The following is a 15,040-nucleotide window of genomic DNA, read 5'->3' as shown; positions in this document are numbered from 1 at the left end:
AGGCGTGGCTCCCATCATGACATCTCCCAGGAAGGCAGTCTGACGGGACACCGAGGAGACAGCAGGGTGCTAGGGAAGACACCAGGATTCCAGCCACTCCTGCCTGTCTTTGGCTGGGGAGCGAGCCCCAAGATGAGAGACTCTCCCATGAGGTGTCCAAATCCGCAAGCTGGCTGTCCTGACCATCTCTTGCTCCTTGATGCTTCTACTTTCCACTGCCCAGAACCACCTGGGGCCCTGGCAGTGTCCATTATGGGTGGCCCCGCCATGTTTGCGACTCAACACATGCTGGCCTGCCTTCTTCTCCCAGTCAGGAGGCTGAGCGGCCCAACTTAGCTATTTGTTGACATCTGTCTCCACGCATGGCAGGTCCATGACCAGGATCGTCATTTCCAGCGATGCCTGATCCTGGACACAAGGAGCAGGACCACGTGCTCAGCTCTGTGGCCCCAGGGTCAGGCCTAACTGCCTATGGGACCAGGGGTCCAGGGTCCGGGGAGGGAGTGTGGTCTCTCCGGGAGGGTGGACACCTACTGACACATTCCATCGTCTGGTAACCCAGTTTACGGCCCACCACCCATGCCAACCCGATCCCAGGTCCAGCCACGCTCACCCTCACCATCCACTCCAGACCCTCCTGCTTCCTGACACTAACCGCGCCCACGGCCCACCCCACTCGCTATAGCCACCGAGCCTAGGCCTCGCCCTATGGGCCCACACACCGGTTAGTAGGCAAGTTAAGCCATTGACGTTTATTGAGATGATTGGTATGTTGGGTGTGAAATCCCTCAGAGTCACTCTCTGCTTTAGATTATTACGTATATTAATCATAATACAAACTCGACTGATTCTTTGTGTGATGCGTTGTCCCTGTTCTTTTTAATATTCCTCTGGATGGTTCGACTTTCCATCTCTGTTTCCGTTTTACCTTACACTCCGGGTTCCTGAAACAGCTTTCTTTCTCCACGTTTTCCTATGTGACTGTTCACTCCCGGCTGTCACGCTTCAGTGGTGCCCCTTCGTTCCTGCTGATCGCCAGGATTAATAACGGCCATTCCGTGTAACCAGTGAGCCTGTTCTCCTTGACTCTCTCTTCTTACCCCATTCTGTAGTCCCATGACCTCTGCTTCCTCTGCACTGACAGAGGAAGGCTGGAGTATTTAGCCCTACATCGTAGGAGCTTGGGGTCATCACTCCCAAAATTAAACACCTGCCAAACTGGAAACCAACCACATTTCGTAGCCCCTCAGAAAACTGAGGTCACCGAAGTGACAGTCCCAAATCCGCTGAGCCTGGGGGACCCTGCCCAGCCCACAGGGAAACACGCTTACCTGGAGCAGAAGCTGCTGGAGCTGTAAACCGGGAGGAGCTCTTACACGCAATTTTGACAACGTGCCGGAGGCTGGTGTGAGCAGCAGTCCTCGGGAATCTCCCGTTCTCACAAGAGTCCGCATCCAGCCCCCAGCACTTGGCCACCAAGCCCTTTCTTTTGCTTTTGGAAGGACAACTGCTGAAAGTGCCACCAAACACAACCTCCGCCCTAGGAGCAATGCACAGGAAAGATGCGAGCTACGACAGGAGACAAAAGCAAGGACACTCAAGAATGTGAACCCCAAGGAAGCAGAGCTGCAGCCAACATTACAGCGTCCAACCCCAGGCCAGGTAGCACGAATCCTCATGCCCAAGGCCTATTTACAGCAGTTCCTGCTAACCAGCTCCACACGTCAGCTTTCAACCAGAATTACAAGATGTGCCAAAGCCAAGAAAACGGTTTTGAGGAGGGAAAGCACACATGAGGACAAGACCTATGTAACAGATATATCACAGTCATTAGAGAGGGAGGTGACAGGACTAGGATTGGGACACGAAGAACACCAGTGGAAAATGCAGATGACACGCGAGAACACATACATAATGTGAGCATAGAGATGAAAACTCTGAGAGTCAAATGGAAATGCTGGAAGCCAAAACCAGTGTGGCAGAGATGACGAAGGCTGGAGAGGGCCCATCAGTGGATTCGAGACACGTTCGGAAAGACTCGGTGAGTTTGTAGACGGGTCAGTAGAAATCTCCCCAGCCGAAAAACAAAGCCAAAAAACCATGAGAAAACAGAATGGCATATCCAAGAACGGTGGGAAGGTGATGTGAAATAACATACACGTAGTTGGAAGACCAAAAGGAAGAGGACAGAATGCCACAGAAGAATCGCCTGACATATTAACGGCTAAGGCCTTTCCAATGCTACCCAGAGACATCACTGGCAAGACTCTGGAAGCTTAGAGAACACTACGCGTACCACCACCACAACGAACAAGATGAACACACACACAGGCACACACAGAGACATTTCACCTACGCCTAAGCGTGTTCAAGTCACAGAAAATCAGAGAACACTTTAAGGAACCCGTGCAAAGGAAACAGCAGGGGAATTACAGTGCACTTCACGTCAGAAACCATGCAAGCCAAAGGAGTGTAACGAAACCTGTCACGGGTTGGAAGACAGATCGCGCCAACCTAGAATCCCATACCCGGAGGAATTATCCTTCGAGGTACAGCAGAGCACAGCTTTGAAAAAGCACATAACGTGTAACCTCCATTTCCTCCACTATTGATTGATCCTTCCTTGACTATTGAGTGGATGACAAAATACATCCCACACGTTTGCGGTATAAACTCCCATCTCCTTTACAATTCCCAGTAACCGACACGGAAAACGTACATTAAAAGAACTGCAAAGATGCTCTCTTGATGTAGTTATCGGCATGTCCTACACAGCCACACCTTTCCAACACCACAGATGCACCGGCGGTGCCGTCGCTCCCTGCACATCAGCAGCGAGAACAGCTCCTCGGGAGGGTCAGCGTCCACCAGCCACCCGCACGTGCCTCCCGGCGCCTCTCCCCACCGGCCCCTGCATCCCCACGCAGCAGGGCCCCAAGCTGCTCCACGCAGGGACTGGGGACAGTAGGCCTTTCCCAGCATGAAGGCTCTGTCACTTCTGCCTTCGTCTTGAGGAAAGTCACCCTGCCTGCTCTCCATCAGGCAGCGCTCCGCCCAGACAGCCAGGTCCTGGGGCCGCCTCCACCCGGAGCTCGCCCGAGGTCCCTGTGCCCCCAGATGCTTCTCCTGAGGTAGCCCTTGACCGGACCCTCAGGAGCAGCTTGGGAAAGTGCCAGAACACTGTCCATCCAGGTACTCCGGCTCCTACCAGCGGTCGTGACGAGCGTCTTCCGGGAAGGGGTGACGAGTGTGGAACATGCCAGGTGACGAGTGTGGAACATGCCAGAAGCCTCACTTGCGCGGAGGCTGCAGTGTGACCCAGGAACCTTCTGCCACGCCCACCCGACCCCTCTCCTCCCTGCGGAATCAGTTGGCCCGAAGTGTGGGTGCGGAGGGGCTGGGACCCCCGCAGCTAAGCCCACACCCGGGCCCTCTGCTCCCGGATGGGCCCCGGCCCCGGGCAGTGCCTGCCCTCGCAGCGAGGTCTCGCGGCTAGTCGTGGAGGTTTCGCGTCCACAAGGGCTGGGGGAACTCAGAGTCGCTTCTTCCGAGGAGCAGCGCCGAGCAGAAGTGAGTCCCCGGGGGGACACGGGGGGCTCTGCCACGTTCGCGCCAGCTCACACCCCCGCACCCCCGCAGCTCCCTCCCCCAGCACTCCCGGGAGAGGACCGCAGGTGTTTGGGACAGCGTGGGAATGACAAAGGGACAAAACGCCGCCCGACACGGACGGCCCCAAGGGCGGGCAGAGGAAAGGCAGCCCCGGCAGCCCGTGAGGAGAGGGCCGAGCGCGGCGGCGCAGGCTCTGCTCCGCGTCCGCGAGTCCAGGAGGACGAGACCAAGCTCCACCGCGGCCAGTGGCCCGAAAGGAGGAAGCGCGGATCCAGGGCCGAAGCGCTCTCCGAGGGTCCCGCGGGGCTGCGACCCCCGGACAGAGGGACGCCCCCCCCCCCCGCGCCCACCCCGGCCGCGCCCAGGACCTCCGGACCCCAACCTGCCACCGCTCCCCTCCCCCGTCCCAGAGACACCCAACCTTCTGTCAGCGACGCTCGTGCTGCGGGCCTGCGACGAAAGTCCCCGGAAACCTCTGGAACGTTTCGTGCCTCCCGGCTCTGTGAGGGCGGGGCCTTCGGTGCCTGCCGAACCTTCTGGAATCCCGCGCATCTGCGAGCGCATGCGCACGTGCGTGCGCGCGCAGGGCCCCATGGGAGTTGGGCGCACCCGCGGAGACGGCCGCTGGGTCGCGCTCCAGCTGTGGGACGTGCGACTGTGGTGCGGAGGGTCGTGTCGCTCAGCTGCTGCGGCTGTGCCTCGAGCCCCGCTGTGCCCGCGGCCTCAGGCCCCGAAGCCCAGGGCTCCAGAAGGTTCTCTGTGGTCGTCGAGGGTCGGGTGTGGAAGGTGGGCTGAGAGAGCCGGCCGGCGGGTGGGAGCGGGAAGGGACTGCGGGGGCGGAGGCGGGGGCGGGAGGCAGGCCCTGCGCACGGCCAGGAGTGGCTGCCATAGAGGGGGCGTCCTCGCAGGGTGGGGACAGCAGCGGGGGCTGCGCCGGGCAGGCGGGGAAGGTTCTCCCCCAGGCGAGGCGGGCCGTGTGCACCGGCGGCCCCGCCCCCAGCGGGGGCTCCCCCGGACGGGCGGCCGCTCCCCCTCAGCCAGGTGCTCCCTCTCACACCGGCCGCCTCTCCTCCAACAACCGCCCCCGCTCCCTGACAGGCAGGCGCTGCCCTCAGACAGGCGCTCCTCCCTGCAGCAGGCGGCCGCTCCCTCAGGCAGCTGCTCCCTGTGCCCCACACGGCGACGTCCACCTCGGCCAAGCGCTCACACACGCCCCCCATAGGGGGCCACCATCCCCTGCCACAAGGTGTTTCCCCCCTGCAGAGACAGCGGCCCCCCACAGCCAGGGGGTGTCACCAGACAGGTGGTCGCGCCCCCGCAGCCAGGCGCTCCCCGCTGGGACAGGCGGGCCCCTCTCCCGTGCTCGCCCCCCCACGACCGGCAGCCGCTTCCTTGGGCAGATGCTTCCCCCCCAGACAGTGGCCCCGCGCAGACGGCCGCGCCCCTGCCCGACAGGCGGGTTGGTCCCCACAGGGGCTCCCCCACCCCCACCCCTGCTCAGGCAGGGACGCGCCCTCAGGAAGGCCGCGACCGCCTGTCAGGAAGGGCATCTCCCCACACACAGGTGGACGCCCTTCATGCGGGTGGCCAGCCGCCCTCAGGAAGGCGGCCCCGCACCCCTGCCCCTCAGGAAGGCGGCCCCGATGCCCCCACACCCCTTCCCCAGCCCCTCACGCAGGTGCTTCCCCTCGGGCAGGCGCCAACTCTCACCCTCAGCCTGTCACCTCTCGCCTCAGCGCAGAGCCCCCCCCCACCCCGCTCTCAGGCAGGTGGCCTCCCCCACGCTCAGGGACGGCCCCAGTCAGGCAGGTGCCAGGCGGCCCCCAGTCAGGCTCCCCGTCCCGCAGGACACACCTCCTGTCCCATGCAGTGAGGCGTCCCCTGAGCACCGAGGACTGGTCCTGACCCTGAAAAGGCAGGTGGGGCCTCCGGGGAGACAAGCTGCGGGGCAGGGCACGAGGGTTCCTGCAGGACCCCGGGCACGCGCAGGTCGGGGCGCGGGTCGGGCCCCAGGGGAGCCTGGGGCACAGGCAAGCGCTGCTCGTGCCTGGGGGGCCGCCCTGGAGCAGAGGGCCAGGGTCCGGGCTCAGCTGTGGGGGGGCCCCAGGCGCTCTGTGGGGGGGGCCCCACGTCGGGGCCACCTCATTCCGCAGAGGCGGGGTGGGGGGGAACGTTCCTGGGGCACACTGTGCCCAGTGTGCAAGGAGGCTTCTGGCATCTTCCATGCTGTAGTCACACCCTGCCCCCCACGTTTGTCCAGATGCTGGCGGGAGCAGGAAATAGCCAGGTGGACAGCGTTCTGGCACTTTCCCCAGGTTGCTCTTGAGATCGACGGGTGCATAAGGAGGAGCATCTGGGGGCACAGGGGACCTCGGGCGAACTCCAGGTGGAGGCGGCCCCAGGACCTGGCTGTCTGGGCGGAGCGCTGCCTGGGGGCGAGCAGGCGGCATGACTTTTTCCTGCTGGGAAAGGCCAAGCCCCAGTCCCCTCGCGTGGAGCAGCTTGGGCCCTGCTGGGCGGGGGTGCAGGGGCAGGTGGGGAGAGGAGCCCAGAGGCGTGAGCAGGTGTGTGCTGCCCCTCCCTCAGGAGCCCGGCTCCCTGCCCCCCTGGCTCCTACACACACGCCGGGGGGGGGGGGGGGGGCTCTGTGCACTCGGAGCTTGCTGACATGCGACCTGCATCTCCTCGCCTGTAGGTTCGAGCTCCTGCAGGAGATGATGCTCCTCTGCGCCTTGCTCCTAGCCGGCGGCTGGCCATTGGTCAGCAATCAGAATGCAACAGCTTGTGAGTATTCCCTCTGGCTGTCTGGGGCGCGATAAACATTTACTATGATATCCTGATCGGAGAAGGGGTTCGAGTGGGAATTTCTGTCATTTTAGCCAGCAGAGACCTTTGTCATCAGTGCAGACTGTGGATACGGGGTGGAACTGGGTGTCCCTGAGCTAGGAGACCGCCAGGCCCTTCCTCATCTGGAGCAGGCAGGGGTGGCTGAGTCCAGCAGCCTCTGGGAGGGCGCGGGCCTTTTATGACTCTCAAGCTTCCTTGGGCAGATGAGGCTTATCTGCAGAGCGCAGGGTTCCCCCGCTTGGCGTCTGGGAACAGGAACAGGCCCCGGCTTCTGCGGAGAAGCTCATGCTGCCACAGCAGAGCGGCCTTCAAGGCAGGGGGAGGGTCAGCTGCCAGGGGAGGGCGCAGCCGGCCGGTAATGGGGCAGAGACGCGCGAGCCTGATGCCGCTGAGTCTTCCCTCAGGGCCCTCCAACATGAAATGCCACGAGTGTGTGGAATTCAACAACTTCAACTGTCCAACTGTAAGGGTGTGTCAAAACAACGAAAGGCGCTGCCTGACAATCTCCGTTCGTAAGTATCTGTCTGTCCTTCCTATGCCTTATGTAGAGTCCATTACAGGGAGCAAGTCCAGTCGGTTCTTTCTCTGCACCCAGTCCCCGGCCCTTGGCCCGCCCTGCCCCATCCTGGGAGCACATCCCAGGCACTAGGCTCAGCCCAGCAAAGGGCAGTGCGCACCATCGTGGAGAGCCCCATAATCTGGCGGGGCGGGCTGCAGTGTACGCATGTCCTGAGCTGTCTCGTGGGCTCGGGGGTGGCTGCTTCTCTAGGGCTCCAGCCCCTGGCAGGCCCGGTCATGTGTGTTGACAGCCCTGTGTAACCTGGTGGCTCCTCGTGGCCCATTTGATTCTGGTCGTTGCCAGAGGCTTCCAGACAAGCAGACCCAGGAAGTGGACACGGCATGGCCGTGTCAGGGCAACACCTACCTCACGCAGATGCCAAGACCAAGTGTGGGCTCAGGCAGAAGAGTCAGGCAGTCGGGACCTTCCAGCACGCTCTCGCCTCTCACTCAGAGGCTCTCGGGCCCTGAGAAAGGCGCCCCACTCCCCAGGGCCCTAAGGTGAGCAACGTGAAGCACCGGGGGCCAGTGACCACTTGTCAGCCCAGAAAGACTCCACACACATGCCCCAGGGGTTCTGAGCAACGGTGCCAGCGCTGTCAGTGGGGAAAGACCGCCTCTTCAAGTGCATCGGGCAAAAATTCATCTTCAGCTAAACCTCAACTGGGATTCAAAAATTCCCTCCGAAGGACCACGGGCTAAGTGTAAAAGGTACAATCTATGACTTTCAGGAAGAGAGCGCGCCGAGGAGAACATCGTTGGCGTCGGGGGCTAAGCAGGGAGGACCTGGCCTGGCCGCCAGAGCGAGACCCACAGAAGGGAATTGGTGGTGTGGGACGCCCAGCGATGAGAAGCGCTTCTAGGCGGAAGGCCCTGTTCGGAGGATGGAAAGGCAGGCTACGGACGGGAGGACAAGCATGCAGACCGCGTACCCAACAAAAGACCGCTGTCCCGAGCACACACAGAGCTCTCGCAGTTCAACAGCAAAAATGCAGCCCCTCGCGCTAGAACGAGGCCAAAGACATGAAGAGATATTTCACCGACGCGGAGTCACACGTAGCAGATAAACCCATGAACAGATTTTCAACATCTTGGGCCACTGGCAAAATGAACATTGACACACACAGTGAAGCGTCATGAATCCGAGTGGTCAAATTAGAAGAGAGTGACCACCCCAAATGCTGGCCAGGACGGTAAAGAAACCAGATTCTCACACAGCGCCAGTGACCGTGAAGACTGGGGCAGCCGAGACGGGGTCCGGTTTCTTACAAACTGAACGCGCAGCTACTCTCCGTGCCCGGAATGGCACTTCTGAGGGTTTCCCCAGAGTAACTAAGTAAAACGGCACGGCTGTTCATAGCAGATGAATGTGCAACACGCCCGGCCGGGGAGCATCCCGGCTGTTCTGCAGTGAGTAAAGGGTACAGAAGCCATGGGACGGCCGCCCTGCGGGTGCTCCCGCCAGTAAAGAGGAGCAGGTACCGATCCGCCAGCCTGAGCGAACGTCTGGGGCTTCTGCGGAACGAGGGAGGGTGAACCCCAGAGGTGACGGTCCGTGGTCCCGGTTGAGGCCGTGCTCGAAATGACCAACTTAGAGACGCGGACCCCAGGTTAGTTCTGCGCGCGTGCGAACGAGGGTCCGTGGCTGGTACCTGGGTGGCAAAGACGTCAGTGCGTCCATCTGAGGGAGGAGTGCGGCGATACAACTGTTCTCTGTCCTGACCATTTTGAAAGCCAGTGCCCTGGCTGTGACAGCGCGCTGTGCTCTTGCCAAATGTTCCTTTGCAAGTGACTGAGCAACGCTACACAGGAGCTTTCTGTATTTCATGCGAGTGCTTTGAATATGCAGTTGTTGTCCTTTCTGATGGAGGCATCATACTCCATAGTGTATATGGACCACATCTTCCTTATCCATTCGTCCGTTGAAGGGCATCTCGGTTCTTTCCACAGTTTGGCGACCGTGGCCATTGCTGCTATAAACACTGGGGTACAGATGGCCCTTCTTTTCACTACATCTATATCTTTGGGGGTAAATAGCCAGTAGCGCAATTGCAGGGTCATAGGGAAGCTCTATTTTTAATTTCTTGAGGAATCTCCACACTGTTCTCCAAAGAGGCTGCACCAGCTTGCATTCCCATCAACAGTGGAAGAGGGTTCCCCTTTCTCCACATCCTCTCCAACACACGTTGTTTCCTGTCTTGCTGATTTTGGCCATTCTAACTGGTGTAAGGTGGTATCTCAGTGTGGTTTTGATTTGAATCTCCCTGATGGCTAGTGCTGATGAACATTTTTTCATGCGTCTGATAGCCATTTGTGTGTCTTCATTGGAGAAGTGTCTGTTCATATCTTCTGCCCATTTTTTTATATGATTGTCTGTTTTGTGTGTGTTGAGTTTGAGGAGTTCTTTATAGATCCTGGATATCAACCTTTTGTCTGTACTGTCATTTGCAAATATCTTCTCCCATTCCGTGGGTTGCCTCTTTGTTTTGTTGACTGTTTCCTTTGCTGTGCAGAAGCTTTGGATCTTGATGAAGTCCCGAAAGTTCATCTTCGCTTTTGTTTCCTTTGCCTTTGGAGACATATCTTGAAAGAAGTTGCTGTGGCTGATATCGAAGAGGTTACTGCCTATGTCCTCTAGGATTCTGATGGATTCCTGCCTCACGTTGAAGTCTTTTATCCATTTCGAGTTTATCTTTGTGTACGGTGGAAGAGAATGGCCGAGTTTCATTTTTCTGCGTATAGCTGTCCAGTTTTCCCAGACCCATTTATTGAAGAGACTGTCTTTTTTTCCACTGTATATTTTTTCCTGTTTTGTCGAAGATTATTTGACCATAGAGTTGAGGGTCCATATCTGGGCTCTCTACTCTGTTCCACTGGTCTATGTGTCTGTTTTTATGCCAGTACCATGCTGTGTTGGTGATCACAGCTTTGTAGTAAAGCTTGAAATCAGGTAACGTGATGCCCCCAGTTTTATTTTTGTTTTTCAACATTTCCTTAGCGATTCGGGATCTCTTCTGGTTCCATACAAATTTTAGGATTATTTGCTCCAGCTCTTTGAAAAATACCGGTGGAATTTTGGTTGGAATGGCATTAAAAGTATAGATTGCTCTAGGCAGTATAGACATTTTAACAATGTTTATTCTTCCGATCCAAGAGCATGGAATGGTCTTCCATCTTTTTGTGTCTTCTTCAATTTCTTTCATGAGTGTTCTGTAGTTCCTCGAGTACAGATCCTTTACCTCTTTGGTTAGGTTTATTCCCAGGTATCTTATGGTTCTTGGTGCTATAGTAAATGGAATCGATTCTCTAATTTCCCTTAGCAGAAAAGCAATTAAAAATCTACGTGGTTAGATGGTGAAGCCAAGTAGACGTAATGTGGCTGTTCTCCCCAAATTAATCTAAGAATGTCCTGCTCCAGTCAGAGTCTGAGTGGGTCAGTGTGTGTGTGTGTGTGTGTGTGTGTGTGTGTGTGTCTGTTCACAGACGTGCAAGTTGAACCAAATACTGGGATGTTATGGAATTATGAAGGGCAGGAGTGCGCGAGGCAATCTTGTGGGAGAGGAGGAAAACTGGAGGATGGCGCTCTTAACTCGCAAGATGATTTATACCATTTTGTCAATCCAGACAGTCTGATGTTGGTGTCAAGGTTGAAGAATAGACCTTTAGAGGGGGAAGGAGATCTCAGGTGTGTCTGGTTTCATGCCTTCTGACGACTTTGGCCCTGCAGGTTTAGGGAAAGACTCTTGTCTGCGCTCACAGCTGGTGGGAGATGGGACCTTAGTCACCGTATGTACTTTACACCAAAGAAGCAGCTTCGGGTGTCTTGTGGATCTCCTTGTAAATACAAAAAGAGCAAGGGGGTCGTGGGCATTTATCCAAAGAATAGTGATCCGAAGGGGCACATGCACCCCAATGTTTATAGCAGCAGTGTCCACAATCCCCGAAATAGGGAAAGTGCCCAGAGAATGCATAGAGATGGCGTGTGTGTGTGTGTGTGTGTGTGTGTACACATAATGGAGTATTACTCAGCCGTCAAAAGAATGAATCTTGCCATTTGCAATGACATGCATACAACTAGAGGGTATTATGCTCAGAGAAATGAGTCACTCAGAGAGACAAATGCCACATGATTTTACTGATATGTGGAATTTAAGAAACAAAACAGATGAATGTAGGGGAAGGGAAGGAAAAACAAAATAAGCTGAAAGCCGAGAGGGAGATAAACCATATGAGACTCTTAATTGCAGGAGATAAGCTGAGGGTTCCTGGAGGTGAGGGATGGGGACAGGGTGACTGGACGATGGGCATTAAGGAGGCCGCTGGCCGGAACGAGCACTGGCTGTGATTCGCACCTGATGAATCGTGGGGTTCTACATCTGACACTCGTAATACCGTAGACGTTCCCTGATTTGGATTTAATGAAGATAAATTTTAAGACGTCAGCTGAAGGAAAACATAGAACTATATCTTTGTATCCTTGGATAATTATGAACTTAAGAAAAGTGAACAATATCGTGCTGGTCTCATGTGGCCAAAGTGGCAAGTGTGATTACATAAAAACTTACCACTTCTGCCCCCAAGAAGACACTGCGGAGACAGTGAAAATGATGCCAGAGATGAAGAGAGAGCACTTGAAGGCGCTCTGCTGAGGGGCTGTACCCGGCGTATAAAATGACCTTCGTCCTACAGATCAACAGTTGAACAAGCAGATCACTGCTAGAAATTCGAGAAAAACGGCTTGAAGGATGTTACCATAAGATGATACCCACATGGGCAGTAAGTCTACACAAAGAAGCTCAACATCATCGTTTGTGGTGGAAACGCCAGTCTAAGCCTTGATGCGGCACCCCAAAGGCAATGGTTCGGCATTCACAAACGCCCAGTCACGGGTGGCAAGACGTCGAAGCGTCCACCACCCTGTGGAGCGTGAATAGGTACGACGGGCCTGGCAACGTGTTCAGCAGCATCTGCTGCAGCCATGCGTCCGCACCCTAAGGACGCGGCATTATCAGCTCTAAAGAATCCTGCACGCTCGCCTCCGGATGAGGCCCAGAATATCCCTTGCCATGCTCCTTGGGGATAGACAAGAGCCAGAAACAGCCCTGACGCCTGTCTCGCATGTGCCGTGGCACAGTCAGCGGGGAAGCACACAGCTACCGAGCAGGCAGGATACAACAGGGGCCGCGGCAGGGCTGGGTTTCCCAAACACGAAGCAGGCAGGAGGAGCCAGACACCAAAACGACAATGCAGGAGTCCGTAATCACAATGTCCAACAACAGCAACCAAGTTCAAGGACGGACGAAGTTGACACACAGGCTTACACGCCGAGACACTTCCTGTCTTTGGCGTTGGCTGCTCGTCATGCCTGATGGAGGAAGAAAAGCATGAATGAGGGTTTTCATCCAGTTCTGTTTCTGGACTTTGACGCTGCCTATATTGTTACGAACTCTTCCTGGAAACCCCCTCGGCGGCCGACTTAGGATTCTGCGCTCCACAGGACGGTACGGAACTTTCAAGAGTCCTTCATGTGGCAAAGAAAGAAAACAAGTGCCTGGAGCCGGTGGTTCGTTCCTTCTCCGTAACCCCGGAGCCGTGAACGGCACATCAACTGCGGCCAAGTCCCAGGAAACAAGTCGCGGGTCAACACGGGTCCCCGGGGGCAGGCTCATGAGCGAGAGCCGAGGACTCGAACTCAAGGGCTCGCGAAGGAGGCCTCAGAGGGAGCCTGGCTCCAGCGGCACTGGCTGGCCGAGGCTGTTGGGCGTGCCCGCCACTGAGGTGATCACAGTCACTGTGGGACCCTCGTTGGGACAGAGCGTCCAGTCTGTGCTGGGGAGCAGGTTGGCACTAAGCGTGCATCGCCAGTTTCTGTGTTGGGCCAAGAGCTGGGAACATCTGGCCGAGGGGCCGCTCCAACTGCAGAAAATCAGGTGAGGCCACACTTGCGGGGCGCTCCACGCCAGGGGCTGTGTGATCCTGTGGGACACGAGCCACGGTATTTCTAGAGCCCTGGGAGTCTTAGCGCAAGTAACGAGCCGGGCATGTCACGCGTGCGGCTCGTGCCAAGGTGCCCAGCGACTATCGGGGAGAGCCCGAGGCAGAGGTGAGGTGGCGTGCGGACAGAAAAACGTTTCCAGGAGAAGCTGTTCAAGGAGGAAACAGAACCTCTAGAGGCCTCACTTGGACGTTCTTTACCAGCGAAGAATTCTAGGCAACGGAGAAGCTTTTGCGGATGTAGAAGGTGGGCGCGGCGCTAGTTAGGCTGGGTGAGGTGTGCGTTGATACTCGCAAGCAGAAAGCCTGAAATCAATGATTTTCATGTCTGTATCTCTAGGTTTGAATGAACGGGAACTCCTTGTTTACAAGAACTGTACGAGCAACTGCACGTTCGTGTATCCATCCGAAGTACCCCCTGAAGCCCCGAGAGTCTTGAGGACTAATAGTTTCTATTTTGTTCGTTGTTGTAACACTATTAATTGCAATGACGGAGGACCTAGTTCTCTGGAGAAGGATATCACCCTGGAGCATGCAATTGAGGAGACTCTGTCAGGGACCGGGCGCTTGGGGGAGTCAGCATTTTTCCTGGGTGCTGCCTCCATCCTAGTCAGCAAGGCACTGACGTGAGAAGCCCTCGTGGAGGGTCTGCCCCCCCCCCATTCCTCAGAGCAAGTTCACGATCCATCCCTCCCTCGTGAGCCAGGGGACCCTGACCCACATGGCTTCCAGGTGGCGGGTTACCCCTTTGCAGCCTAGTTGGAGAGAGAAATAAAGAGCATCGTTGTTTGGACCCTGCTGCCCTGGAGGTTTCTTTGTGGCTTTAGCGTTCGATCCTTTTGTTCCTCTTCAGTCATCATCTCACAAGTAGACCAAAGCCTCTGCCACTCCGGCTCACGGGGATCGAGTGTTTGAGTGAAAAGCAGAACGGTTAGTGGGGACAGCGCACGTGTCAGCTGGCAGCGCCGTCCCAGCTGTGCTCAGACCACAGGGAGCTGAGGCCCCCTGAGACCCCATGCTTCCCTCTCAGGGCGGGACGGTGGTGGCAGGAGGGCTCTTGGCCATAAGGTAGCACGCGGCCCACAGTGCCTGACGTTAGAGACTGTGCCGGTGCCTTCGCGCGGGTCAGTGAGCCAAGACCTGCATGAAGCGCCGTCCTCCGTCACAATGGCACCTGTCGTCACGCCAGCGAGAGAAGGTCTCCTCAGATGCTGACGTCAGAGAGGGGTAAGGGGCTCAGAGCCAGCAGCTGAGCGCCTTGAAACGGCAGGGAGACTTCTGGGCGGTGCTGTCATCCTCATTGTGCCCGGGGTCTGTGTCAGGAAAGCGACGTGAAGGGAGCACAAGAGCTATACCTACTTTGGCCTCGAGCTCTCCTTCTCTAAACTGGATTTGAAATTAGGTAAGCTTCACATGACAGAAAATGCATCATTTCAAAGAGTGTAATTCACTGTTTTTTACCATATTCACCATACTGTGCAGCCGTCCCCACCACCTAATTCCAGAACACTTGGCAACCCAAAGGGACACCCTGCTTCAACAAACAGCCAGTCACTCGGACCTCTCCTGTGAGACCGGCAAATATTTCTGCACGAGAGTGGAACAGTGTTTGCAAACAGAGTGAGACGTCATGTCAGCAGCGGTGACTGTGCCACAATTGTCAGCTGCGTGCTCTCCAAGGGCACCACGACAGCCTACGGCACCACCCCTCCCTCCCTCTCCTGCCACGGAGCTCAGATTAGGACCCCTCACGACCAGTCATGAGACCGATCCAGGTTCAGTCTTTCCTCTCCTAGAAAGTATAATCTCAAACATGTGAAAATGAAAACGCATGCCTGCGCTGGCAGAAAGGACAGGACATCTTTAAAATACGGAAATGAGGACGATGTCGGGCAAGGGAGAGGCCAGCCCAGCAGCCCCCGGGGTCGGGTGGGTCCGGTTCTAAGGGGAAAGGATGAAGGCGTAGGACCCAGGCAGGATCAAAGCTGCGATTGGAACCCCCCAGAAGGGGAGGACTTTTTTTAAAGAAGAT

The 15,040-nt window shown here is 56.7% G+C and overlaps 1 protein-coding gene across 1 annotated transcript; it reads left to right on the top strand.

Annotated features, from left to right (window-relative positions):
- Positions 1-4,231: 4,231 nt before the first annotated feature.
- GML (glycosylphosphatidylinositol anchored molecule like) lies at positions 4,232-13,795 on the top strand. The gene is made up of 4 exons (XM_047727004.1): positions 4,232-4,361; positions 6,305-6,393; positions 6,861-6,968; positions 13,349-13,795. Exons 2-4 carry the CDS (start codon positions 6,324-6,326, stop codon positions 13,636-13,638), a joined length of 468 nt encoding a protein of 155 aa, XP_047582960.1. The 5' UTR covers positions 4,232-4,361; positions 6,305-6,323; the 3' UTR covers positions 13,639-13,795.
- Positions 13,796-15,040: the final 1,245 nt, after the last annotated feature.

The sequence above is a fragment of the Lutra lutra genome, chromosome 4, assembly GCF_902655055.1.
Source record: "Lutra lutra chromosome 4, mLutLut1.2, whole genome shotgun sequence".
In the NCBI taxonomy this organism is placed as follows: Eukaryota; Metazoa; Chordata; class Mammalia; order Carnivora; family Mustelidae; genus Lutra; species Lutra lutra.
Note: the sequence above shows the minus strand (reverse complement) of the source record. Positions and strands in the feature narration are given on the sequence as shown.

Excerpts from the sequence above, each read along its gene's own strand:
- GML (XM_047727004.1), top strand. The coding sequence starts at position 6,324 with ATGATGCTCCTCTGCGCCTTGCTCCTAGCCGGCGGCTGGCCATTGGTC. Across the intron at positions 6,394-6,860 it reads CAATCAGAATGCAACAGCTT|GGCCCTCCAACATGAAATGC; the intron begins GTGAGTATTCCC and ends GTCTTCCCTCAG. Across the intron at positions 6,969-13,348 it reads CTGCCTGACAATCTCCGTTC|GTTTGAATGAACGGGAACTC; the intron begins GTAAGTATCTGT and ends CTGTATCTCTAG.